The sequence below is a fragment of the Hemiscyllium ocellatum genome, chromosome 30 (genome assembly GCF_020745735.1).
Source record: "Hemiscyllium ocellatum isolate sHemOce1 chromosome 30, sHemOce1.pat.X.cur, whole genome shotgun sequence".
NCBI classification, from domain to species: Eukaryota; Metazoa; Chordata; class Chondrichthyes; order Orectolobiformes; family Hemiscylliidae; genus Hemiscyllium; species Hemiscyllium ocellatum.
In genome coordinates, this window is record NC_083430.1 from 25,999,074 (window position 1) to 26,027,069 (window position 27,996).

General features: G+C 35.6%; 1 protein-coding gene across 12 annotated transcripts in view; it reads left to right on the top strand.

The window, feature by feature from the left end:
- macf1a (microtubule actin crosslinking factor 1a) overlaps positions 1–27,675 on the top strand; it is a 536,531-nt gene extending 508,856 nt beyond the window's left edge. For 6 of the 12 annotated variants that reach the window (XM_060847668.1, XM_060847674.1, XM_060847671.1 and 3 more), the window contains 8 exons: positions 99–253; positions 748–822; positions 5,510–5,527; positions 9,302–9,419; positions 19,531–19,742; positions 21,593–21,694; positions 24,354–24,462; positions 26,407–27,675. In XM_060847668.1, the coding sequence (XP_060703651.1) occupies positions 99–253; positions 748–822; positions 5,510–5,527; positions 9,302–9,419; positions 19,531–19,742; positions 21,593–21,694; positions 24,354–24,462; positions 26,407–26,654 (1,037 nt within the window). In that variant the 3' untranslated portion in view covers positions 26,655–27,675. The remainder of the gene's footprint in view (positions 1–98; positions 254–747; positions 823–5,509; positions 5,528–9,301; positions 9,420–19,530; positions 19,743–21,592; positions 21,695–24,353; positions 24,463–26,406) is intronic. The other 6 variants (XM_060847673.1, XM_060847677.1, XM_060847678.1 and 3 more) reach the window with 3 other exon arrangements.
- Positions 27,676–27,996: the final 321 nt, after the last annotated feature.

Here is a 27,996-nt window from a genome sequence, read left to right on the forward strand (position 1 = left end):
AGGATGAGAAGGAAAACATAAGGCAAGAAAATCTTGAAGGCTAGTGAAAATCATTTGTGAAATTATCCTATTTTATGTTCTATTTTCCCACCTTTCAGAGTTCCCCACCAGTAAACTGGAAATGACTGCTGTTGCTGACATCTTTGACCGAGATGGAGATGGCTACATTGATTACTATGAATTTGTGGCTGCACTTCATCCAAATAAAGATGCCTACCGACCTGTTACTGATGCTGACAAGATTGAGGATGAAGTATGTACCTTTTTTTTTTGCTCCTTTGTAGCTGATGTATAATTCCTGTATTTAGGGTTAAATACTAAAAACAAACAAATATTTAAAACCAGACAAAAAGGGCTTTCGTTATTAAGTAAATGAATATGATTTTTTTTCTACAGTACAATGTGAATTAGGAAGTATAGTAGTTAAGAAATTGGTAGGAAAAGGTGAATTGATCTGTCTTTGCCATCCAGACATGATATAACTCAATCTACATCATTAATAATGCTCACCCTTCTGCTTCAGTAGATCCAAAAGGCAATCAACTGATCTTCAGAAAATCTGTGATCCAGTTTCCTGTAGGATCTGCCTTCCATGACTCACTCTTACAAATGATACTCCTTAAAACAATAATATGCATTTAAGATGGTATTTTCATGTAGAAGTTATATTTATTGAAGCTCATGTATAGTAAAGTATTTTTTACTTGTGCAATTTATAGTTTTTAATTTTGACAATTTGTTTTGTAGGTAACACGACAAGTGGCACAATGTAAATGTGCAAAACGATTTCAGGTGGAGCAAATTGGAGAAAACAAATACAGAGTAAGTTAAATAATTTATTTCCAAATTTAAGAAGGAACAGTTTTGCACATTTTAATCCAATCCCTTCTAAAACATGTATGTTCATAAAGATGAAAATAGTAATTCTTCCTTATACTTCACCTTTTTCTTAATTTTAATATTTTGGAGGAAGTATAACATGAAGTTATTTAACTTAAGTTTATTTTTCTAAAAATTAATGACTCTGTAAATGTGTGGTGTGGGTTCTGTATATTCCATCAAGTAATGTCTATCAAGTAAATACATACATTTTAAAGGTCAAGATGATAAACAGGTATTTTCCATGACCCAACTAAAATCATCAATGAACTTCCAACAGCTTGCTGCTAAATGTTTCACTCCAGATGAATCACATTATCTTTCCTTCATTATTAAGTAAAGCATAGGAAATATTGAATTTTGCAGGAGATAGAAGTCTGCTGTTTAAATATAATTAACTTTTAATTTGAACGGATCTCATTATTAATTTCTGAGACTATTTTGCAAAGTAAACAAATTGCCCATTGACTGATGAATAATACCTTCTGTAATATGCACCAGTTTGAAAACCCTTGAAAACCTTTTAGTGGGAAAAAAAAATCATTTCTCTGTTTGGAGCATTTGAAAGTTCAAAAATAAGTTTATGCTTCAGATTGGTTTGTTGGACAAATTTACTGCAGAGGCCAGTGTAAGAAGTTCAGGCAATAAAGTTGGAACAAGGACACACACATCATGCAATGATATCAGGCAATTTGGTAAATAACTAGTTTTACTGCACAAAGGCAGTCAACATCATTTCAAATAGTTCTCCTTTACCCTCTGAATCCAGCAGCTATAGATGCTTATGAATCCTTTTTACTCTGTTTTGTTGAAATTTGTGCAAGAACACCTTTCTAGGGTCATTTTAATCCCTTAGAGCCAGCAACTCTGCTATGTTGTCATGTTCACATTTTGCTATCTATTTGTCAGTGCTTACATTAACTCATCAATTGTGATTACAATTCTCGTCACAAGTCAAGTAGTTTATCTTTAACACACAATCCATCATGTGGTTTTGATTAGCTTGAGCCATGCAGACTGTATTTTTCTCATACATCTAAAATTAAACCTTCATCTCCCAAAAACTCCTACAAAATGAGTATTAAAAAAGAATTTTATGATACACAAAGTATTATAAAACATTTCCTGCACACAGAATGATAATGGAATAGTGTAGGTTAGATGGGCTTCAGAGTGGTTTCACAGGTCGGTGCAACATGTTGTAATGTTCTATATCTTGATTAAATTATTATTAATTTAGTATAAATGTATTGGATATTTCTTCAGTTGTTGAAAGTATCTCAAAGAACTGTAACACAACCAACTAAATTATTGTAAGACTAACAGATGTTGCGGATTTGTGTTGCAAACAATGAGCAATCACCATTTTAGAAGCTTGTACCCAACCAACGTCTAAATTATGCCACAATTAATCTTTCTAATATAATTGCGCAATCTTTTTGCAGTTGAAAAACATCCCTATTTCATTATTTCCAATGGAGTTTGTTTATTCTGTTATCCTGCATCAATATTTCAAGCTTCTGCACTTTCACATCCCATGAACAAGGGAGAAGAATTTTGTTAGAGATTTTAAAGATGAGATGTTATAAATTAGTAATCTAATTGTGTAATAGTCCTCTTGCCGAACTGCTATTTTATTGGTTTACAATAATATTTACTATTAGAAAATGATATGTTTATACCAAATTTAGTACTCAATAACATTGTGCTCAGTATAAATCTGAGGTTAATAGGACAATATAAAATGAACACAATAACCCTGTAATACCAACATAAGCAGCAATATGAATGTCTGTAATTGACTTGTGCATCTTTTTGAGAAGTTCTTTTCCACACTCTTTGCTGTACATCTGGAGCGTTGACTCATTGAATATGCTTCCAGAGGCAGTGACCATCCTTTAGTACTTATTGTAGCAGCCATTATTTAGGTATGTGCCTTTACATTGAGTGATAGTAGATTAATCCAATAACGCACAGCATAACAACTGAGCTGTAATTCCTAAGTCACGCGAATGAATGTTACACCAGGAGGGTTACTAGATAGCAGTAAGAAGCAGGAAAGATTGCAACATTTCCCTCTCTAAGCTAGATGTGCTGAGGTGAATGCCCTTCTAGTGTTTCAACAAAAGTCACCACAAACTGGCATTTGTACAATGCCTATGGCTGAGCTTGTTACCTCAACTTAATTGGGTATGACACATGTCACTAAAAATTTTGAACTTAAATAATCTTCTTTGCAGTTGGGATACTTGACTTGGAGGGTAACTTAGAGGAACAGGAGAGATGGGGAGGGGTACACAAGACAAAGGTTGGCTGGAAGCCAACCCATCCATTGAAGCCCACCCTGCAACCATTAAGTGCCCCTGGCAGGCTGCTTCTGGAATGGCCTGAGGGAACCTGGCCTAAGGGAAGTCCAGGTAATTAGTTCAGAAAGTGTTTGAAAAGCTTCAGAAGGGTTCTGGGAGGGGTGAGATATGTACAGCACGAGGTTGGGAAGGAAGAAAATAACTTTGTGTGTGGAATAAGTGTTTCTAGCTTCCAAAGCACACCCCTGAGCACAGTATCCACCCCCTTCCTTCCCAGCATTTTATAAACTTCTTTGAATTAAAAGGACTTCCATTCCTACCTGCCCACATCACCCATATTTTGGCATGTGTAAAATATAATCAGAATTTGTTACAAATTCCATTTACCTTAAATGATGTATTTACATTTGTAATATCTTGTATTTTGATGGTGAGCTCGGAAGTGGGTGGAAAGGCAATGGGCGAGCACACTCAACAAGGCCATGGAACATCTAACTCTTGTTAGTGGAAGATTATGACAGAAGTTGCCGCTAGCAAGAAAAATGTGTAATGGATCACTTATAATACTGTAAATGTTACTTAGGCAGCTTTTACATAGCAAAAAGGTTCTAGTATATATAGACAGACTTTGATTTCTTATACAAGTCCCATCTTTACTCCATGGTAAGTTTTTAGGTGGACAGCATACTTTGAAGCTAATAACTCTGAACAATCTCTGCAAACTGATAGATGACATTTCTTTAGCATTGAGGAGTTTAGCAACGTCCTGAAGATTTGTTATTTGGTTGTTTTGAGTAAACTTACTCGAAAAACCAAAAATATAAAGTGAAACCAGAGGTGTAAACCCATAGTAAATTCGCCTAATTTCAAAATGAAGTTTAAAAAAAATCCCTGGAGAGGTGATGTTGAACAAGGTTTGCTGCAGTATGTGCTGCATCCCCCAGAACACTGCAAATTATCTGCCATTACTCTAGAGCAGAAAGTTTCCCATTTATCATTTGAAATATTTAAAGTCCTGCATCAAAATTTAGAAATTCTGTGCATGTTTAAGCAAGGCAGGGTTGTAGCAACGTGACTAGGATTCTCAGTGACTAAATCTGAACAGTTTCTATCAGCCTCTTTCCATACTTTTATAAACTGCTAGAAAGCATTTAATTAGAACTGAATTAGGCATCTGATTATTTCTCTAATTGTAGAGTAGTGAAACTTGTGTATTATTTCAGAATATCACAAATATATTCCTGTATTGAATTGTGAGGCATCACTTTGTCAAACCAATTGCTATTAAACAATCACATTAATGTGTTCACACAGTCCCTACTGGGGTGAATACATCTTCCAACCACAAACTTTCTGTTCATGGATATTTATTGTTAGAAAGAGTGAGAATTTCCAGTGTTAAGGGCTTATTCAAAAGCAGATATGTAGGATATATTTATTTTTAAGAGGCAATCATTGTAAATGATCAGTTTTTTACATTCATTTGTGGAATATGGGCATCAAAGGATGGCCAGCATTTGCCCTTCCCTGAGAAGATGATGGTGAGTTGCATCATAATTCGTATCTCAACCAGTCTGTACCTGAATATAGGTGGTTAAAAAAGCTCCACTGATCCATTTTATTACGGACATTTGTTTAACTTGCTAGAATTCTTAAATAACAGGTGGTTAGCTGCCACATATTTTGCTTCCTTGTCCAACTGCAAGATCACTTATACTGTACTTTGCCTGGTCAGCAAAGCATCTGTTTCATTAAGGTTCAGAAGAGGATGGAAAGAAAGCACTATTGCTCATTTATGTGTCACAAATTTCTAAAGCTGCAGCTGAAGATAACTCAAGTTAAACCTAAGAGGAAATAATAGCCAAAAAAAATTTATTTTTGTCATATTGATTGTACAGCATTATCTAGGTTCCTGAGAAGAAGAAAAAGCAAAAGCATCATCAACCACATAAGAAGTAACTGGCTTTCAGTTTGTTCATTCAAGAACAACACTGTTTATTGAATATGGCAAATTTATGTCAAAACAGACTCTCATTAAGAGAGCCTCATTGAAAACAAGTTTAAAATGTTCAGTTGCAATTTATGCAGTCAAGCTATTCTAGATAGAATAAGTTTGGTTAAAATTAATGTTCATGATTGAAGTTAGAATGGGGAAATGAATTTAGATTTTTTTATTGCTACATGTCTAATCATTTGGAGTACTGTATTGTACTGTATACTGGTGCATATATCCCATTGCAATGAAATTTTACTTTTGAATGTGCTTATTGTGTATCTCTAAAAGTCTTCTCTCTTTTTGTTCACATTTCTTTTGCTGGATGTAGTTCTTCCTAGGAAATCAGGTACTGTGCACTCAATGTGCTAAGAAATATGACACGTGCTGTGAATGTCCACTATGATCTGCATGTGAATGGTTCTTTCTGTCTTCCACAGAGCACCAAGAAAATTTCTGTTAACCATTACAAATAATTGGCGAAAACAAAATTTAATCCATGTGATTATTTATTTCATAAAAAGTAAAAATATAAAATATTTAATTAATGTCATTAAATAAATTACTAGAGCAGAGATTTTCTTTGTGCCAGAAAACTGCATGCTGGCCACAATATTTTGGTGTACTCCTACCTTCACCATTTAATCATCGTACTGAAGCAACCTGTTTGGTGTTTCAGATTGGTGTGAACAAATACTTAACATCATTTTAAACCTTTTTTAAGAACTGTAAATTAAGTTGAGAAACAAACATTGTATTTTTTCATATTAAACAATTACATTTAACCTCAGCATCAATACTTAGGAAGCAATTAAATCAGTGACACAGTTAGTTGTATCTAAAACATTTTTGATAATTGAGAGAATTTTCAGTAACATTCATAGCTTTAATCTGTGGGAGATCTGGTACATTATTGTGTTCTGGTTGATCAATTTGTGGTGTTATTCCCAGGAACCTGTTGACTGACTCAAATGCAATCCACACTACGTGCATGAATTTTTTGAGGGCAGATGAATAAGAAGTTAGGTGTCATCTAAGATTGTTAGATTAATTTTGTAAAATTCTATTATTCGATCTTCATGTATACAAAAGAAACTATATCGTAGTGTTTGACTTAGTTGTGAGGATCACACCTTTCAACAATGTGCAACACAATTATGCCAGCATTTCAGATCATTTTCAAAGAAGATTTTATTTTAAGACAAATTCAGCATTTTGAATTTGACATGTATGTCATTTATGAAGGAGTTTCAAACTGTTGAATTCTAAAATTTTCCAAAGTTGCAACAGTAAATGTTTATATCTATCAGAACTCCCTCTTGGGGTAGTCTATCGCACCTTTGTATGATCTTAGTATCTTTGTATAGTTACACAAATGATAACTATTCAGGAACACTGTGTGATGTTTAATCAGAGAATATCTTGCTACCAGATTTATTCAGTGAGACGAAATATAAAGAAATCCATGTGGGTATTTATTTGGCTACTAGAAATAACTACATTCAGTTGTGCACAATTGCAAAATGTCTATATCTTAATATGCATGGATTGCAGGAGTAATCAATTTGTAGTCTAATGTTTGCACAAGTCTGGTGAGATGCCTTTACCCTGAGACAGATTGCTTACCAATACATTAATTAACTTGATAGCAAATCACCAATTTGCATGCCGTTTTGTAAGTAGTAGGGATGTGACAGTTATCCCTTGATAAGCATATAATTATTTAAAGATTTATTTGGTAATGAATTCTGTTTCATTCCCAAAAAAATCATATTTAAAATTGTTCCAGTGATAATTCTTGCATAATTTACATTTGGATCTGTTCATTTATATACCATTTAACCTATTTTGTTTCTGAAAATAATTGTCTGGTCATGAATTTATGTACATTATCTCCAAAGAACTCCAAGAAACAGTAAGTTTGCCTTATCTTAAAAGAAAAATGTACTTGAAGTCTACGCATAACCTACAATTATTTTAAATAACTGTTGCATCTCTGCTAATCGCATTAAGGTTCAGTGAGATCTGTCTTGGGAGAAATAGCTTTCATTTATTGCATATAGTAAAACAAATCCATGGGCATTGTTAATTCCTTATTGTTTGAACATTTATAGAATAACTTAATAGGTGATTATTGAAATTCTTTCATGCCTTTTGAAAGGCTTCCAATTTGTTAGGCTTGCCTGGGTATGTTAGTTACTTTAATATTTTTCTGACATGGAAGAATGTCAATAATTGCTTATTCTCTCAACTATATGTTTTATTATATGGGCTATTTATAAAGTACATATTTAAGAAATCCTGCAAATATTATTTAATATTTTAATAGTTGTTTGAATTTACCCTTTCCTTGAAGATTAAATTTGGACAGTTTATGCATAAGCAGAATCCTTTGCCAGTTGTTAATGGTATTTCCATGGGAAATCAAAATTGCATTCAGCTTAGGTTCTGCACCCCTTGAAATTAAACCTCTGAAGAACTTTGCTGCATCATCAAAGTTGTTTTTGTATGAAGAAAAATTATGTGCAAGGTTTTATAATGCAGTGGATGAAAGGAGACATGATGTCATCACAAATGGCAGTAAAATGCAGGGTTGCTGGTTCAATTTGTGTGGAGCACACTGGCTCACAAATTAACACATGAGAGAACTGTGTTTGGAAGTAACTTGCAAGTAAGTTTAGATTTATTATTTAATGGTTCACAATGGAAGCATTACCATTCTATGTATCTTGTTCCTGCACCTCTAAAATAATAATTTATTCTAGTAAGCACTGATTGGTGCAATTCTTATTTAAGCCCATATAATAAAATAAAAAGTTGATTATCTTAGTCCTTCCGTTAGCACAAATATACAATTACTACCTGCAGGGCAAGGTTCAGTTTGGGATGCATTCAAAGTTACAAATGAAACCTGCCTCCTTATAAATTAATCAAATCCGTAAGGTCATAAACTTGGATGAACTTATTTGCCATAATGGCCCTCGCGTGAAATGAACCACTGGTAAGTCGATTAAATGGATTAAACCAGCATTGCACTGTTACTCATAATGAAGCAAATGAAATTATATCAAAGAACAACTCCATTGCAATTAATCCTTTAAAAGCCAAATGTTCTTATCAAAGCCATGAATATTCAACATGTTAAGTTCGACTATTTTTATGTTTCTAAACTGTGCAAACTTTGTAGGGCAGTTTTCAGTAGTTATATATTGTGAAGGATGCAAAAATCAAATCATACACAGTTAAATTTTGACAGTAGTAAAGGGATTTTCACTCTAAGGTACAGCTGCTGGTTTAAATCATTAATTTGTATATGGATTAACCCATAATTTGACATAATGGGATGTTTATTTCATTGATTTTAAAATTTTACAAAAGTTTCCCATGGCCAGTTTCAAGTCCAATCACCTTGTTTTTCCTCTACCAAATTACTTTTAAGCTGTTTCACCATTTTTAGCTTAGGTCTAGTGTTGGAGTAGTTATTAAGTTTAAAACAAAATCACTCAGCTCAATGCACTGAGTAGTCAGCTTGAACAACATTGGCATAGGGCATCCCTTTCCTAGTTAAATGAGAGGTGGAAATGCATAATAGGTGGAAATTGGCTCATGGGAACCTGAAATGTGTCAGTTAAGACAAAGTACTAGAAATACTCAAATAAAAACTAAAAACTGTTGATGCTGGAAATCTGAAACAAAAACAGAAAGTGCTGGAGAAATTCAGATCTGACTGCATTCCAATAGAGAAAACTAGTTAGTGTTTCAAACCCAGTTCGGTCAGGTTCTGATCATTATCATACTCTCAGTATTCTTCTGTCTACAGGTGCTTTCAGGCCTGCTGAGTTTCTCCAGCACTTCCTCATTTTGTATATTGAAGATACTCAGCTGGCCTCACAGCATCAAAAAGATTATGCTTCAGAACTGAAATTCCAGCAGTTCAAAAGGATTATATTCAGCGCAAAATGTTGACTTTGTCTCTCCCTTCATAGATGCTGCCTGACCTGCTCTGTGTTTGTTCATTTTCTATTTTTTGTTTTAGTTTTCAGCATCAGCCATACTTTGTTTTTATTTGAGAAACTGCAGTTTCTGTGCTTCAGAATTAAGTTTCAATTTTTTGAATCTGCAGTTTGGAGATTCTCAGCAGTTGCGCCTGGTGCGTATTCTGCGAAGCACAGTAATGGTCCGTGTTGGAGGAGGCTGGATGGCATTGGATGAATTCTTAGTAAAAAATGATCCCTGCAGAGGTAAGATCAAATGTGTGTGGATGCTATATCTCTTCTACATCTATCATTAGCTATCGCTCTTGCAACGTTCTGCATTGATCTGACATTATTTATTTACTACATGGCACACTATGTCCGAAGCGATTTAGAGGTAAGATGATAAACAATCATAACAGACTGAATAAGATACGAAGAATGCCCTTCAGTATTTGAACCTCAGATTTGAGGTGCTTTTACACTCTCTTGTCTCCCTGGAAAAAAGAACATGGAATTGTTTGATTCATTTTCCTGTATCTTTGCCTCTGTCAAATAAGGATGAAACTCCTATTATTGATGGGTATTTTCAGAAATTATAAGTTGTGTTTTATAACATCAGTTTTACGAGTTGATTCTTGCTGATGTCGTTTCAAAACTATGTAATAAAGTGATATTTCATTTGTGTTTTAGCATAAAGTTATAATAACAGTTGCAGAAAGCAGACTTAGACTGACTTTGAAATTTTCCTGGAATCATGACAACATAATTTTGAATAACTTAGAGTAATTGCATCTATGTGGTACAATTAAAGTTGAAATAGTAGACCTTATTGGGTTTACATGCATGACTGGAAATATCTGGATTAGTGGTGCTGGAAGAGCACAATTGGAAATATCACATATCACAAAAAAGGGCTTAGCCAACAGTGATGAGGACTATAGATCCTATCAAGAAAGCAAAGACAAGTTATTGGTATGTAATAGATGTGAGGAAAACTGAGAAATACAGAGAAAACTCAATTATCTGAACAATATGGGTGGAGAGTATTTTGTTCAGATAATTGAATGCTGGATAACACAGTTTAGCCAAGCATCGGGACCTTGCAATATTATTCGGATAATCAAGGATCCTCTGTATGTGGATGCGCAGTCACTGGAAAGGAAAGATTGGGGTAAAAGAACAGAATAGCGGGGACTCAAAATCAGTACCCTAAAAGTGAGCATGTGAGTGGATGCAATGATTTTAATGAAAGGCTGACAAATTTTATGTTTAATAAAATAGTATTGAGAGAAAATAAAGCAGCTAAAAAGTCTTACTAGATGCCGTGTCATCAGAGAGAGAGAGAGAGAACTAGTGATGGTTTAACCTGAGGATCAGCACACCTCAGGAAATAGGTTAAGAAGAAAAGTCTTTCATGGTAACTCAGCCAGCACAACAGCTGAAGTCATTGGCAAGGTTTTGCATCACAATTAAATCATCCAGCCAACTGAACTAACTAACTCCCAGGAATGATCATTTCATCCAGAGCATTGTTTAAGGCCCACATTTTATACTGTCTGTTTTCAGGCATCCAATAATAAAAATGTTGTTAGAGCCACAAGATCTACACACAATTGTTTTGTCAGGATGGTCTCTGGAAAAGAATTGTAGTTATTAGAGAAATGAGATATTGTGACTATTTCCAAAAGCCTCCAGGAAATTTAGTGAGAAATATTGTAATTATGACATTTAGTAAATATGTTGTCCAGAATTTCAAAGGTATTATCTTTCTCTTCACTGTGATGATTGATTAGGGAGAAATCCTTCAAATGGCAGGTTGTTGAAACATACAGCACAAAAGAACGTTCCATTTTTTGCAAGAGGAACAGATAAATACTTGAAACAGAAGAAAATACAGAGCCATATAGGGGGAAGGAATGGAAAGCAGAGCAGTGTATTTTACTTTAGAATAGTATGGTAGAGAACTGATGTTGACCTAATGAACTAAATGGCTTCCTGCACTAAATTTCTAGTTTTATTTGGAAATATATATTAGATGTAAGTCACTCTATAACTCGTAAAAGAAAGTATTCAAATTAGGTGAAATATTAAAGTAAGGAACTAAAGGTTCTGGAATTCTATTTTCTAACTCTCTAACACTTTATAAGCTACTTTTATTTCCTCTGTTTTATCTGTCTGATGAAGATGATTTTCTACTTGATGCTCTTGCACATACTGCAAATCTGTGTGCCTGCACATGCTTACAAGAAAGCACAGGTATGATAGAAATCATTAGAAGTCCTACCTTTAATTAAAACAAAGTTTGCAATTGCCCTGTTCATAACTTTTAGGGAATGGGCTCCAGAATTGATCATTTGCGCACACATCCTCTTTTGATCATCGGCTACAAAGAAGTCTTTTATTTAAAGAATCATTCTCTTGTCCCCCCCTATATGACCATGCTGCTCTAATATACCTGCTTCAGTTGAAAGATTGGGACAAATAGTTGCAGATTTCTCTACCATTGCTAGTAGAGGAATCTCAAATATTCAAACATGTGAGGCTCACTGAAAACAGCCAAATTGCCTCATTAAAATGTATATTTGGAAATGAAATTTTCAACCAAGAATATTAATGCAGATTTGATTTAATCAAATTAAGATTCAAATAAAAATTAAATATCCACATCAAACTTCTGTATCCATAACTTAGTTGACGGACAAGCATAAGGGTCAGAATTACTGAAGTAGAATTAGCTGTTGTTATCATCACCCTGCAAGTAAAGTCACAAATTTGATCAAGTTTATTGAACTTGGTGAGCTTGAGTTCAAGAGCCCTGGAACTCAAACGTCTGCCCAGGTTGTGAAATGAATGGCAACATATGGAAATGGACCTTCAATAAAAATGGTCATTAAAAAAAACCTTCAAAGCAAAAGTTAAATTTAACTGGTTAATATATATTCACAGGAAACTAGGTAGTTGAAACACTGACTCTATGTAGCAATTGTTTTTACCCCATATTTGCTTACATGGTCAAACTTAATTTTTTTGCTTTCTAAGAGTATTGAGAATCTTTTATTTTCCACATTGTTGCCCAAATTAATGTCAATCATATTTTATTCTCCACTTGTCAATCTTCCTGTCTTATCCTTCTTTGATATTTGTTTTTAGTCTTTCCAAATTATTTTTATTTCCTTTTTGAAATCTCATTAATTTTATTTTATTGATAGAACATTTGAAGATTTGCTTCCAGGCTTCGCCACATGCCACTGACACTTCTGTTGGATTCTCTCCCATAAAGTAAATGCCTCTCAATGATTGATTTCAGACCTTCAAACTGACAGGCTTCTCCTATAGATCCCTGGCAGAACACCTAGGAGTTCCAGGATACTACATTGCTCAGAGTCTTCTGAGTCTTTTTAACTGATAATTTAAAATCTAAGCCTATTTTGATCAGCATGGTTTGGAAAGAAAAGGAATTTATTTATGAAAAAATTGTTAATGTTAACATGTGCAAGTTCACCAAGTAAATGATTCTGCTATTCTTTTCCAATCAGTCTGTCTAATTGAGTTTCAGATTTTCGTGTCATTTCCTTCTAGTTCATCATCAGGGGAATAAATTGTTACGTTCGGAATCGAATTCTTCGATTTCAAATCAGTCTCCAATAGGTTGGCAATTCTTCTCTGTCCAACTTTTCTTTCCCCCCCTCCTCCCTGTGAATGGCTTTGGCTTTGTTTTTTTTCAGCCACATTGATAGGCTGATCTTTTGCACACAGTACCACAGCCAGGTTCTCAGAATTCACTATTTTAATTACTGACTTTAACTTATGATAATTTACATAGTCCTAAATTTGAACTCTGATCAAGTAAATACGCAATTTTTATTTGGATTTGGATTTTGATTTAAGACTGAGCAGGAATCAAGAAACAAAGTTGATTTCATTAAAAGTTTCATCTAAATAAAGGTTTGAAATGCTAGTTGGCATAAGTTAATGTAAAATGCGAGTATAAATCAGGCAGCACTTTTCCAAAATAGATAAAGATGTTGTGGAATAGCTTACCAGAGCAGTCTTTGGGTGTAAGGGCTGATTGTAAATCCTAAAGTGACAAGGTGTTTGGTCAGAAAGCTCAAGTTTCTATGTAAATAAATGTTAATGTTTGATCAGTTCAAATACGTTATCTATAGAGTGCCCAGCTTTATAACATCTGAGTCGAACAGTTGAATGAGAAAGTGAGGTCTGCAGATGCTGGAGGTTAGAGCTGAAACTGTGTTGCTAGAAAAGCGCAGCAGGTCAGGCAGCATCCAAGGAACAGGAAATTCGACGTTTCAGGCGTAAGCCTGATGAGGGGCTTATGCCCGAAACATCGAATTTCCTGTTCCTTGGATGCTGCCTGACCTGCGCTTTTCCAGTGACACATTTTTTAGCTCGAACAGTTGAATGGCTTACATTGTTCAGACATTATCCAAAATTGCATTTCCTGATTCAGGTGGGAGTTTCTTAATAAATCTTGCATCTTCTGTGAATTATCCTTAATCACAAGAAAAGTGTCCTGAGGTGGTTTTATTTTTATTTTCCAAATTACCATACAAAAGAACAAATGACACTGAAGTCAGTGGAGTGGTGGACAATGTGGAAGAATGTTGCAGGTTGCAGGGGGACTTGGATAAACTGCAATATTGGGCTAAGAATTGGTAAATAGAGTTCAATGCAGATAAATGTGAGGTGATTCATTTTGGGAAGAATAACAGGAAGGCAGAATACTGGGTCAGTGGAAAGATTTTTGGTAGTGTGGATGTGCAGAGAGATCTTGGTGCCCATGTACATCCATGAAAGTTGCCATCCAGGCTGATAGTGCTGTTAAGAAGGCATACAGTGTGTCAGGTTTTGTTGACTGAGTTCTGAAGCCATGATGTCACGCTGCAACTGTACAAAACGCTAGTGTGGCCTCACGTGGAATATTGTGTCAGTTCTGGTCGCCCCATTACAGGAAGGATGTGGAAACATTGGAAAAGGTGCAGAGGAGATTTACTAGGATGTTGTTTGGCCTGGAGGGACAGTCTTATGTGGAAAGGCTGAGGGATTTGGGTCTGTTCTCCTGGAGAGAAGGCTAAGAGGGGGCTTAATAGAGACCTACAAGATGATCAGAGGATTAGATAGGGTACACAGTGAGAGTCTTTTTTTTCTAGGATGATGACTTTGGCTTGTATGAGGGGGCAGAGCTGCAAGTTGGGGGGTGATAGATTTAAGTCAGATGTCAGAGGCAGGTTCTTTACTCAGATTGATACAGGTGTGGAATGCCCTGCCTGCCAGTGTAGTTAACTCAACCACATTAGGGACATTTAAACAGTCCTTGGAGAAGCATAAGGATGATGATGAGAGAGCGTTGGGGAATGGGCTTAGATTAGTTCACAGGTTGGTGTAACGTCGAGAGCAGGGGCCTGTTCTGTGCTGTATTGTTCTATGTTCTAATATAAAAAGCATACTATTCACTTGGGATTTGCTGAATAATATGCTGAAGTTAAGTTTTCTTGTCTTATAAATAATTGTGACAGCCATTTTTTAAAAATGTGAACATTGTCCTATCTATAGAGACGGACTGAAACATAAATTATTTCCAAATGCCTTCCTTCAACCAATCCTTAGGCAAAGTAAAATGGGTGTGCTATTTCTGGGAGAAATAAGTAACACAATTATTTACTGTGCGGGAAGTACTTTTTGCTTCAATCCCAATCATAAGGCTATGGATGAGGAAAGGTGCAAGTTATGAAATCAAATACGAATTGGTTATTGAGTGATTCATGGAGCCAGGCTATACCTGTACTGTGTGCTATGTCAAATGCACTAATTCCAAATTGCATGAAAAACTGCTCTACATTTGTTCTGTTTCACTGAAGCCATCTGAAGCTAAACATACTTCTGTACTCCCTTTGGAGTGGGTCCAAGATAACCTTAATAGCTTTTCTTCATACAGCTAAGTAACCTCTGTATGAAGTTATCCTTCAGACCATCTGGGAATGTTTTATGTTTCAGCATAGTGACCTTGAAATGGAGTTTTATAGCTAATATTTCTGATGATAATGCTTCACGTATGTTGGCATTTAATAATCTGTCCCAATTTGTTACACGTTTACACAGGTATAATTAGGGGATTAAGTTAAGCCTGGAATTGTTTTATTTAAAAAAAGGGTTTTCAGGTTACACTGTCTGCCCCTCTAGTGATCAGTTCAGATAAATAATGTTAAGGAAGGGCAAGAACCAAATAAAACAAATTTAAATTGAGGGTGAAAAATGTTAGCCCAGATTTTGCAGTTATAATGATTCTGAAACTTAAGTGTTTGCCATTAATCCAACTGTGAAACTGACATTGACTTCTGAAACCTTTCCCTGCAGTTAATTTTGGTAGTCCTGAAGTTTCTAGAATGGATTCTTGCTCCTCCATAAGTCATGCCATTGAGTTCTAATTGCAAGCATTGCAATCAGAAATCATTAAATTGACATGGACTTTTTTGCTTACACTATTATTCTCACCAAAAAAAACCCTGAAAAAATTAAATGCAACTATTTTTAATAGCAAACCAAATCATAATTATTGCTGAATTACCTTTCTGACTGGTAAACTAAGTTTATATTTGTGGAATATCAAATTTCTCCATCCGTAATTAAACATTTGTAGATCTTTTAAAATAAAAACCTTCTCCGTAGCAACACTTCAGCCAATCTGAGCCAACTTGCCAACCAGTCAACATTCTTTTTCCTGTAGTGTAAACTCTTGTATTTGTTTTAAAATTATTTGTTCTGATGAGTGCAGACAAAAAGCTTCAGCAGCATGGTCCTGTCTTTAGCAATATTTACATTTTTAAAAACTACTATTTGAAGCTAATGGCATTTCTGTTTCCAGCTTAATCCCACGTGTGTCCCAATCTTTCTTCTGATTTGTCAAATTACTTTTTAAAAAGGGTTAAAACCCGCTTTTCACTTCCTGGTTGCCATCTGTCAGAACTTATCCATGTTATTGGCTGCTTAGCCTGCTTGATGCCATCACTGTTGCTGGATGCAAGAGGTTCCCGATAGCTTGTGCCAGAATTAATTAAATCAAAGTTTAGAAAGTAGAAATCTACTCTACAGAGATGACTGGATCTTTTCAGGCAAGTTTCTACAAGGTCAGCACTGAGTGCCCCCACTTTGCTGCTGACTGCAAAATCCAGGTACATAACTTGAAACAGAATTTTGTTGAGTATGTCTCACCTGCTCCAGAGCTGTGTAACATCATCTATGAGCAGATTGATTGATCTTAAAAAATTTAAAAAGATAAAAAATAAAACTGACCCACACACGGCATGCCTTTTTGTTTTTGGAAACAAAACCACTCCAAAGGCCTCCAGTGGCACAGTGCCTCTGAGCGAGGAGACTGGTGTTCAAGTTCCACTTGCTCCAAGAATGTATGTCATAATATCTCTGAACAGGTTATTTAGAAATATCTAGAAATAGTTCATAAAACAGACTCCAGGGCATCTTGTAGTGCAGTGCTAGTATCTTTACGTCTGAGTTATGAGGCCTGAGTTCATGTTCCACCTGCTTCAGAGGTGTGTAATAACATCTCTGCGCAAGTTGATTACAAAACAAAGAACACACCCATAAATAAATAAACAGGTAGAAACTGACAGACAATAAAACAGACCCAGGGATGAGTTGTCTCTCCGTCTGGAACTCGCCTATGGACCCCATGAGTAGTGGCTGTTTTTGGTGTTCAACAATAAGTGATAGTCCATTCTACTCAGACTTTCTAAGTTGTTACACTCGATTTGAAATATTTCTTTTGCTTTAAATCTAATCATACAGATGCCAACCCAGAAGCAAAGTGCTGGACCTTTTTTTTAATGGAAGCTGGTTTTGGTAACAATTAATTTGACTTGGATTGACAACTTGGATTCACCTCACAACTTCGACAATCTAGAAGTTGTGATGATAATTTAGTTTCCTTTTCTAAAATCTGCTATGCAACCAATTGATATCAGTGACTGGTTGATTTAGAATGGTGAAATAAGGAGAAATTCAACACCAGCTTCTACTGAACACTTGAATTCTGAGCCATTTTTGTTTGAACACTGCTAAGATTACCACAGGGCAGCACAAAATCTCACTTAGGGTGAAGTTAAAACTATCTCCTGCAGATCTGCTCACAATAGGCATTCCTTTTCACTAGCTATCATTCAGTTAGCAGCACATTTTGTGACTCTGTAATGCACCCCACCAACAGAGGTTAGGTATCTTTTGAGCCAGAAATAACTTGCCTATGGAAAGACACCTTTTCTAAAAAAAAAAGTTAGTAAATAATTTATTTATTAAGCATTGTTTTAAAAATTCGAGATTTGTTTTGCTTTGAGAATTCATTTATACACACCTTACCCATCTCTTTATCAAACTGCTATTTTACATATTCAAAGTACACATGGTCTTCTAAATGGAATGCATCGCTTATATTGAAATATCCTCACTTAGCTCCTGAAGTTTCTGTTAATTATCTACACATTGCAAACTCCAGTCTTTAGTGTTACTGCCACTTTTACTTAATCAAACTTTCATACTCTTGCTTTCTAACGAGCAAATGTCAAAATAATTTTGCAGTTTTGGTGATAAATATTTGTTACTTTGTATTTTGTCCAAATCATCTTGATTCAATCAAGTTCTTTATTTCTTTGATTCTTCTTCATTTGCGTTTGAATGTTCAGTCACCAGAAATACTGAACCAAAACCATCGGTTTTGTAATTGAGCCAGAATCTGCTCGTCGGCATCCACTTAAATTGATCGTGCCATTGCTACATTCAACATTTTTCTCAATGTAATATCACATATAAAATTTGCTTATGAGATTATTAGCAGCTCCCAATTCCTAGTCTTCTGAGCTATATTCCTGGTCATTCTTTAGACAATGTTTGACTGCACGGATTACATCTTTGTACCATCAGAGCTTCAATTAGAGTCCAAGAGATGTACAGCATGGAAACAGACCAACCCGTCCATGCCGATCAGATATCCCAATCCAATCCAGTCCTACCTGCCAGCACCCGGCCCATATCCCTCCAAACTCTTCCTATTCATATTCCCATCCAAATGCCTCTTAAATATTGCAATTGTACCAGCCTCCACCACTTCCTCTGGCAGCTTATTCCATACCCATACCCTCTCTGTGAAAACATTGCCCCTTAGGTCTCTTTGATATCTTTCCCCTTTCACCCTAAACCTATGCCCTCTAGTTCTGGACTCCCCGACCCCAGGGAAAAGACTTTGTCTATTTACCCTATCCATGTCTCCATAATGAGTCTTGACTTTGTGATAATCTAGATAGTTATGAAATGTCACTAACTTGCCATTTAATTGTGGTCAGTTTATTTGACAACAAAATGCATACACAAAAACTATTTCACTAATTGTTTGTTTTCAGATTTTATGTATATATGCAGTCCTAAAAGCTGCAGATCACTGTTATAGATTCTGGTTTGTGTCATACCCTCGCTTGTTAATTTATGAAATATTTTTCATTGTGTTTTTTACTCCTTACAATATTAGTTTAATTCAGTGAGCTGATAAAACTTGAGCTCAAAGAAATGAACGCATACATTACTATTTTGAAGGAGTTCATGATATTTAAGTTCATTCTCTTTGAAGAAAACTCTGAGTAAGGACCATACAAAATCTATTAAAGCACTTCAACTGAAGTGCTTTAATAACCTGGGGGCAAACATCTTTTTCTAAACGGTTAAAAAATTTCTTATAATCAGGGTCACAACTTATCTCACTTGATACTGTTTTTAAGAAGTGTATATGTTTTCTGATTTATCCTTATTTCGTATTCTTGCCTCCAGCTGAGAAGGTGGTTCAATCCAGGTTATGGACATCTCTTGAATTCCCAGAATGTTGCTTTGTGATCAAATGAGAGAAGTGCATGTAGCATGGCAAAATTGAAATGTAAACCTGGCTTTCCACCTATTCATCAGGATTCTGTTTCTACAAATGTTTCAACCATTATCACATCCAATGCCGTAATAAATTGGCATATCTAGCAATTGATTTTAATCATGAGCTAATGACTGATTTGGTGGGAAAAGAGAAGTAGCAACAAGATAACCGAACCTTTACAGATGTATATTATGTTATCTGTCTTAGTTCATAAATAGTTAAAATCCATTGCTGTGAAAAACAAAGTTAATGAAAGTTTTGCATGATCAGTAGTTTCCTTATCATTTACATCCATTAATTTTATATTTGCTGTTCCATTTTCTGATATGTCATGTCGGTTGCTGATTTCACAGATATCTATTTTAAATGGACTTGTTTGGCTCTTTCTCCTTCAAGTACTATATAAATTGCAGTATCAATGTACTTTTTTTTCAGCAAGGGGACGAACCAACTTAGAACTGCGGGAGAAATTTATCTTACCAGAAGGAGCCTCTCAGGGTATGGCTGCCTTCAGATTGAAGGGACGTAAATCTAAACCTTCTTCCAGGGCTGCATCTCCAACTCGCTCAAGCTCCAGTGCCAGCCACAGTAACCATAGTTGTACCTCCATGCCATCGTCACCTGCAACTCCAGCCAGTGGAAACAGAGTAAGCATTTTAGTTTTATACTGCTATAGTGTTTTAATATTAATTCTTCAGTTGTAGTTGGAACAGTTTGAAAACTGGCAACCGTCCGAATCGCAACAAAGTAAAACTTTTTAATATCTGTATTATTTACATGCTGGTTGCATTTTTAAGTAAGAACATGGTACTATCACTACAGCTGTAGACAGTGTCATGAGACCATTAAAGATAGTTAGCAGTTGTGCTAATATTTGTACAATGGGTATAATTTGAGATCCACAAAAGAGGAAATGTTTTCTTTGCAGAAACCTTGAAACCGAAAGCTCTTTTTACTGTTCTTTGTGGAATATGTATAATAGGTACAATAAAAAGATCTATTTGGTCTTGCATGCTAATGCCATTTGTACAGTAACCAGGGTATCTCTAAGACCTTAGAACACAGGCAAAAATAGCAAAATGTCAAGCTTAACTTAATTTAAAGCGTCATGGAGAAGAGCAAGTAATGCAAAAGACATTCAAGTCATTAATGACAATGGTGTGTAACATTTTTATTAATATATTCACTGCTCTTTTTCCACTGACATTTCATGATAAATTCATTTGACTTTTTAAAGCTATGAAGAATTGATGAATCACTAGACAGTAGAGCAGGGTGGCATGATGGCTCAGTGGTTAGCACTGCTGCCTTACAGCGCCAGGAACCCAGGTTCGATTCCAGCCTCTGGCGACTATGCAAACACCACACACACATTCTCCCTGTGTTTGCATGGGTTTCCTCTGGGTGCTCCAATTTCCTCCCACAATCCAAAGATGTGTGCAGGTCAGGTGAATTGGCCTTGCTAAATTGCCCATAGTGTTAGGTGCATTAGTCAGGGAGAAATGAGTCTGGGTGTCATTGTAGACCTGTTAGGCCAAAGGGCCTGCTTCCACACTGTAGGGAATCTAAACTAATCTAAAATGGCCTCAAAACAGTTATGGAATTGGAAACTAATTGTGATGGTGTCATTACCGAGATGTCTATTGTTGCATAATTGAAACCATTTCAAGAAACTGGAATGATAACGCAACATCAGGACAACAAAATCCTACCATTGTCATTCTGTAAAACAATTTAAAGTGTTGTTCATTACTAATATTTCATAAACACAAGAGCTGTTCATGCGTCTACCATGTCAATATTCAATCCCATGCCATTTCATTTTGTTGCATTCATTTTTAAATGATGATGGCACCCTTACACTGAACAAGAATGTATGTTTGAAATGATGAGAGCTCAGTAGATGTAGGGCAAATCAGAGTCTGAACTGCAGCTGTTTGAATCCACATTTTAATTCCCCTGTCCTTTTTTTTTCCACTGCAATTTTCTATTACTTTTTGAGCCACAACATTAGTGAAATTTCTTCTGATAAGAAAAAAGTGAAGTATCGTATTTATCTAACAAGTAACTAAATTTACCCATAATGACTTGTACAAAAACATCTTTCTAATGCAAAGACTCAAAAATGACTGTTGATTTATGTTTTGTTTGAAGTGATCAGAGTTTTGATAAACGAGAGTCTTTTTGAACACGTTTAATAATGAGAATAACGAAAAGCATCTTGTTCAGTATTTTACAAGGGTGTACATTATCCTTGAAATTTGTCAATTTGTTCTCATAGTTTCACATATTTCAGTTATTACAGTTTTCATTTACCTTTGTTTATTATTTACAATTTTTACCATTTCATTGTTTGAAGTTAATTTTCTGTTAACATTTGCCCTATCCCTTCCTGTTCTCTTACCTATCCTTTTAAACCCTTTTTCTTTCACCATCCATTGTCCATTTTGTTTTTAATCTGCTCTCCCTCCTTCCTGCCCTCCTCTCCATCTCACAGACCTTCACCCGTTGTTATGACAAACCTTGGTTGACAAACAGTAAAGCCTCTACTCCCACTAAGTGCCTAGACTCCCATGTGTTCCAGATCCCGAGCATTGAGGTACAGTATAAACCATCAAGAGCTAATAGCCGGAGGCAATTGACGTTTTACAGAGCAGTGGTCAGTGAGTGGTGCTTGTTTCCCAGTTAACCAAAGTACAGTTTGGTGTACTTTCAAGAAGTGGGTGATGTGTTTACTAAATTTTACTGTTATTTGAAAATGGTATTTAATTGTCAATGTATAGTATCTTCAAACAGATTTTTTTAAAATTCAGGTGCTAGGTATTACAGTTCAAAAACAATACAAAGTAGACCTAGGAATAATAGTTTATGCATAAACTATTTAAACCCAACACCTTTGGGGGGAAAAGACTGTTCCACAGTTTTGTGTGCTTTTTCACTAAACCTCTCAAACAAATTTGTTAAGTTGATTCTTTTTGTCATTAGTTTTAGTCTTTGTTATTCAGCCTTATGATATTGAGTGGTTACCAATCAGAAATGTTACTTCCAGATGTGGTTTAAGAAAAAGAAACAAATGAAAGAAAATTTTGCTGCTTATCCTCTCCATCACAGTCCCTCCTGTCCCCTGCTGTGCAATCAATTTTCATTTTTCTTAAAAAGACAAAAATAATGAAAATGTGGAATTAATAATGGCTGCTAGATACTTATCAACAGTACTAATAAAATTTTAATATTTTCATATATGATCCTGAATTCCTTTTTACTACTTGGCAATAAATATTCTCAACTACCTGAATAGATTTTCTATTCCAGAATGAAGTCAACTGTGTGTCCATCCAAATTAAAATCTTTTGTCTATTTACTTTGGAAAATTGGTGCTAATTATATTAATGATACTGAGGATGAATCAGATAGTGCCCTAAAGCAAAGAATAGTTTATAGTCTGCAATATTTTTGATAGAGATTTGTGGGGAAGAAGAAAATGTCCCATCTTACCTTATTAAAACACATTTCCTTGTAACTGATCAAGGAGCATGGTATTGGCAATGATCAAACGGAAATCCCTGCTTGAACAGCTTGATGCTTACAGCTGAAAAAAGTAGCAAGAGATGAGATAGGATCATGGTTAAAAAATGGCTCCTCTGGAGAAAATTTGAGAGTATTGAGAAGAGAATTGGAGCTGACTGCCTGTCATGGTGGAGTTACTGAAAGTTAAGCACTGAATGCATTCTCTGAAGTCTGACTATTTTTAAACCTACCACCATCTTCTATTAGGGAGCAGGTTCACTGACATTTTACCATTGCTCTGTCACAAACTATGCTTTTAACATGTTTGTTCCACAAGCTATATGCTGCATATGCTTTAACATGTGGAAATTGGAAGGCTTTAACTCAGCATAGTTCCATATAATAGAGTGTTTTCCTGACTTGATATTTCTGAAATATTTTCACTAATTCTCACTGCAGAGCAATCAAACTGAATTATACTTTTCAGATTGAGGTACAGGAGTAATTGTGATATTTTCAACATCTGCTTAGGATTCATCATCACAATCACTTTTATTTGTTTGGCCTCAATTTGTATCAAAATGTATATGTTTCGATCAAACTGGCAATTGATGAGTCCAATTGATGGAATGTTGCTGCCTGCAATTTTGTTTCTGTGTTTCTGGACGACTTTTTAATCTGAAAAATTTCATGTGATTGCTCTTCAGGATAAATTTGTGTGCCAGAATTTACACCACAATCTAGAACCACCAGTTGTGTATGTTTCTGTTTGTTAAACATATAGTACTTGAAAATCTTTAATTGTCAAATTCTTATGTACTTGACATTCTTGGGCATGACCTATGTCACTATATATTAATACAGCAGCTTTAATACATAATCAGAATGGCTGTTAAACACTTTGGGACAATGTAGTGAATGTCATTATTTACACGTTAAAGTCCCACAGTAGATAAATAGCAAATTTGTCTGTTTTGGAGTTGTGGAATAAGTACTGAAAGTATATCTGCTTCTCTTCCATGGAACCTTTTGAGTAGACAGAACCTAAAATGAGCACTTCACATAAAAGGCAATGCAAAGTTCCCTCAATACTGCATTGATGTATCATCTTTCTTTGACCTTGTCCTTTCGTTGGTTTTAATCCCATTACCTTCAATTTTAGAAACAAAGATCACACTCATTCGTTGTCATGTTTATAAAAAATACCTGTGGACTCCTCAGATGGGACAGTAAATGTAAGACAAACCCAACAGAGAGCACAACAACCTTTGTTGTTTGGAACTGACTTTGCATTATATTAGCCACTAATGTGACAGTTTTTAGCATAAGTTTTGTTTAATATTCTCTGCACTTTCTGATCTTTCTGCTTGGTGAGTGGATCAAGTTTTAAATTAAATCTTTGTGTAAATTTTCATCATTTAGTTTTAATATTTTGGACTAGAGCTTTGAAATATGTCAGGAAGGTTTCATTAGTCTGTATATGTGTATGTGGTGTGGTACTTCAGCTGAATAGACCAACAGCACCCCAAGTTAGGTTGATTTGTTGTAGCAGTGATTTCCTGAATCCCCACCTGAAAGTTTGCACCATCTTTGAATAAATTTTATTATTCGCTATCTGAAGCCATTTGTAAATCATTAGAAAGTAATGTAATGTTCAATTATGTATGATGTGGATCTATTTGCATTTTTTTTACTGCTGTTTAGTCAGTTTTCTCTTGGCATTTAAAAAGAAAATTTGTAATTTAAATCAGGTGACACCTACACAGGGGAGTAAACTCAGACGACCAAGCTACCACTCCAGTAAAGCATCGCTCACTGGAGACAATGGCAACACATCTGCCACTAAATCCAGCAAAACTGGTGAGTTCTAAAGAATGTGATGAAACTAATCATGGGCTTAGTTACAGATAAAAGGGTGTTCCTCTCTGGTGAGTGGATGGGAATTGCCCCGAAATCATTTGGTGTGTGTCATAGTGGATTTGGAAAGTTCAGAAAGATTTAAGGTGCAAGATTATTTTTGTTGAAACTCCAGTGATGAACCCTTCATTCACAATGTCGATGTTCTTTTTCACTTAAAGCATTTGAAATTGATCTTGCATGCACGTGTAAATATTTTATATATTACTGTTACATATGACTGTGTGCTAATGTAACAAAATATACTCGGCAGAACTAGCCAGCAGATGACCTAATTCATGTATTCAGATAAATTGTTCTACAGACAGCAGAACTTGGAAGATGAGAATAACAAAATAGTTGTGTAGCATGTTTTCTGTTCCTATTTTTTTTAGTTCACTTGCCTGTCCCCTTTTATCTCCTTAATCACAGTTAAACTTACCAATTGTGTTATTAATAATTTCTAAGAACTCTTACATCTATTTGGTTCCCTTTTTCCATTATTCCTATCTTGCCTCATGTCTGCAGAACTCATCTTGTTCATAAAACCACAACTAAACCTTGATTCCATTTCACTTCCTCCAAGAGCCTATTCTAGTCAGGCTCCTAGATCCAACAATACAAGCGGATGTGTCTGGCAATCTGCTCAGTCTCATGTCCTTGTTTCTACTTTGCTGTTTTGCCCAGTAAAACATCAGTCTAACTCCTACTTCTAAGTCAAAGAGAAGGAATTGACCATTTCTGGTACACAATTAAATTTGTCATCAGTTGCCTGATCTGGCTGAACAACAGCAAAACTCATTCAGGTTTATTGTCATCTGTCAACATTGGGATCATCTTGTAGATCAAAGTACCCCGTTTTTCCATCCACTGTCGACTTGAACAAAAGTGAGAAGCTCAGAATTTCTTAGACGCTAAGTTTGAGATCTTCTGTTCAGTTGTCAATGCTGTTCCATCTTGTGCACAAAGCCAAACCCCCCTCAGAGCTGCTTTTAATCTATTTTTCAGTTTCACTTCCATCTTGTCTCACACCCAAAGAGCTCACCTTGACCATAAAACGACCACAAAATCTCATTTTTGCTGAAATATTGAGCACCTAAATTCCCTTTCTGACCTCCATGCTAGCTGATGTAAATGGTTTACTTATCTCAAGTAGTATCGTCTTCTCTTTCATAAGTGTCATCAACTTTTCCTTTCCTCCAAAACTGATTCTAATTTCCTATTATACCTGGGAGCTACTATATCCCCTCCATCTTCCCTTTGCTCTCAAATCCTTGAAGATGGTTTCTTCTTCGATTCACATTGGTCTCTCAACAGGCTTTCACTCTGCAAGATCTGAGTCACCTCCAGTCAATGTTGTGATTAACATCCTCAATGACTGCAACCTAGCACAATTTTACCCCTCTCTTTCTATTGCTGTGTTCTTTGTCATCATCCTTCAGTGCTTTGGCCTAACTTGTTTATCCACTCTGCCAGAAAGTGGTCCAAATAGGAATTAGAGTCCTAGAGATGTACAGCACAGAAACGGACCTTTCGGTCCAATTCGTCCATGCCAAGCAGATATCCTAACCAAATCTGTCTCAATTTCCAGCACTTGGTCCATATCCCTCTAAACCCTTCCTATTCATATACCTATCCAGATGCCTTTTAAATGCAGTACCCCTAGTGGAAATAGGTTTATTGGGATTTCTAGAGATATTCCTGTGAATATTGGATAGAAGAATTCTAGAACAAGCCACGAACTCCTACTGAGACAATAATTGGACGGGGAAAACTGAAAACAATTTATAATTCTTAAGACAAAGAAAAAGTGTTGCAAAAGATACCACTTTTGAGTACAGGGCAAGGCCAGCATTTATAGCAACTTATAATAACTTTGATATGTTTATTTGGCTTTGTCATCCACAGATTCTAAAAGGACCCCAAGTAGGCCAACGAGTCGAGCTGGGAGTCGTGCTGGCAGCAGAGCAAACAGTCGGCGTGGCAGTGATGCTTCAGATTTTGACCTTTTGGAAACGCAATCAATGTGTTCAGATATTTCTGAATCCAGCACAGCAGGATCCCAAGCAAGCTCAAGAAAAAGTTCTGCAAAACCTTCGAAAATCCCAACACCTTCAAAGAAAACCACCCCAAAAAACACAAGCACCAGAAGATAATGTAAATAATATGGTGGAATAGTCACTTTTTCTCTCCCTCTCTCTCTCTTTCACTCTCTCTCTCACACACACACACACACACACACACACACACACACACACACCACACACACTCTCACTCTCACTCTCTCACTCTCTCACACTCACACTCACACTCACACTCACACTCTCACACACACACACACACACACACACACACACACTTACACGCCCTCTTTTGGAAGCCACCAGATGTATGATATTCTACAAAAAAAAGTACTGTTGTCACCATTTAAAAGATTAATTGTGGTCTGATGCTGCCTTATCATTGTACCTTATCTGTTTTTTTTGTTTTTGTAAGTTAAAAGTTTTTTCATGTGAATATTTATGTAGATAAAACATCCATATTTTGTTCCCATGACCTCTGTGTCTGAGGGAAGTGAGAATGCTTTTAAAAAGAAAGGAAATTTAAATGTGTTCATGTTCTATGAAGATTTGAACTACTGCTTTTTTAAAAAAAACAAACTTGCATTTACAAAACAACCCTTCAAAAGAAAACTTGCTGTGTAAGCAAGACAAATGCTGCAGTGTTTGTTAGAAATCACGGATACCTCACGGAGTATTTAAAGTGGGAAAAAAAAATGGAGCGATGTACAGTTTTACTTATTTTTAAGATTGTTCATTTTTTGCCTGCTGAAAGTTACGCAAATAATTATGACAAAAAGTGCACATGCAAGTTGTAAAAGACAATTGTTATCTTGTAAGCAGTATAAAGGACACTTTAATAGCAGCTGATGATTATTATGTTGGGCCACACCAGCAGTTGCTAGCGAGGCCTTTCTCTCACTTTTTTATGCTGCTTTTGTTCATTTGAACTGACCACTGGGGCTACATGAGCAGCTGTATTTATATTCTATTGATATCTAGTCTGACCATGTCGCTGTGTGAATCTTAACTGAAATTGTACCAATGAGTCAAACATTCATTTTTTGTATTCAAAAGCAAATGTTCTTTCAATAACTTAAAAAAAATAAGTACTGCTTCTCTTGTCTCACTGGTAATTATTCAAGTGAATTAAGATTTTTCCTGCTCCGTACACACACTTTCTACTAAGTTTGGCGCTTTACACCTTTTTTGTGACCAATTTCAGTTCCAATAAGGGCAGACCATTTGGCCTAATTACTGTTTGTAACTCTAAATGATGATAAAACTGATCCTAGTGTAAACATCCCATTGCACACAATTTTTACAAACCCATTTTACATATGTTTATCAGGTACAGTTGATGTTTAAAATATTATTACCAACCAAAAAAGTTTTTTAAAAATCTATGATCATTGACATCTCTAATTGACAACTGTGC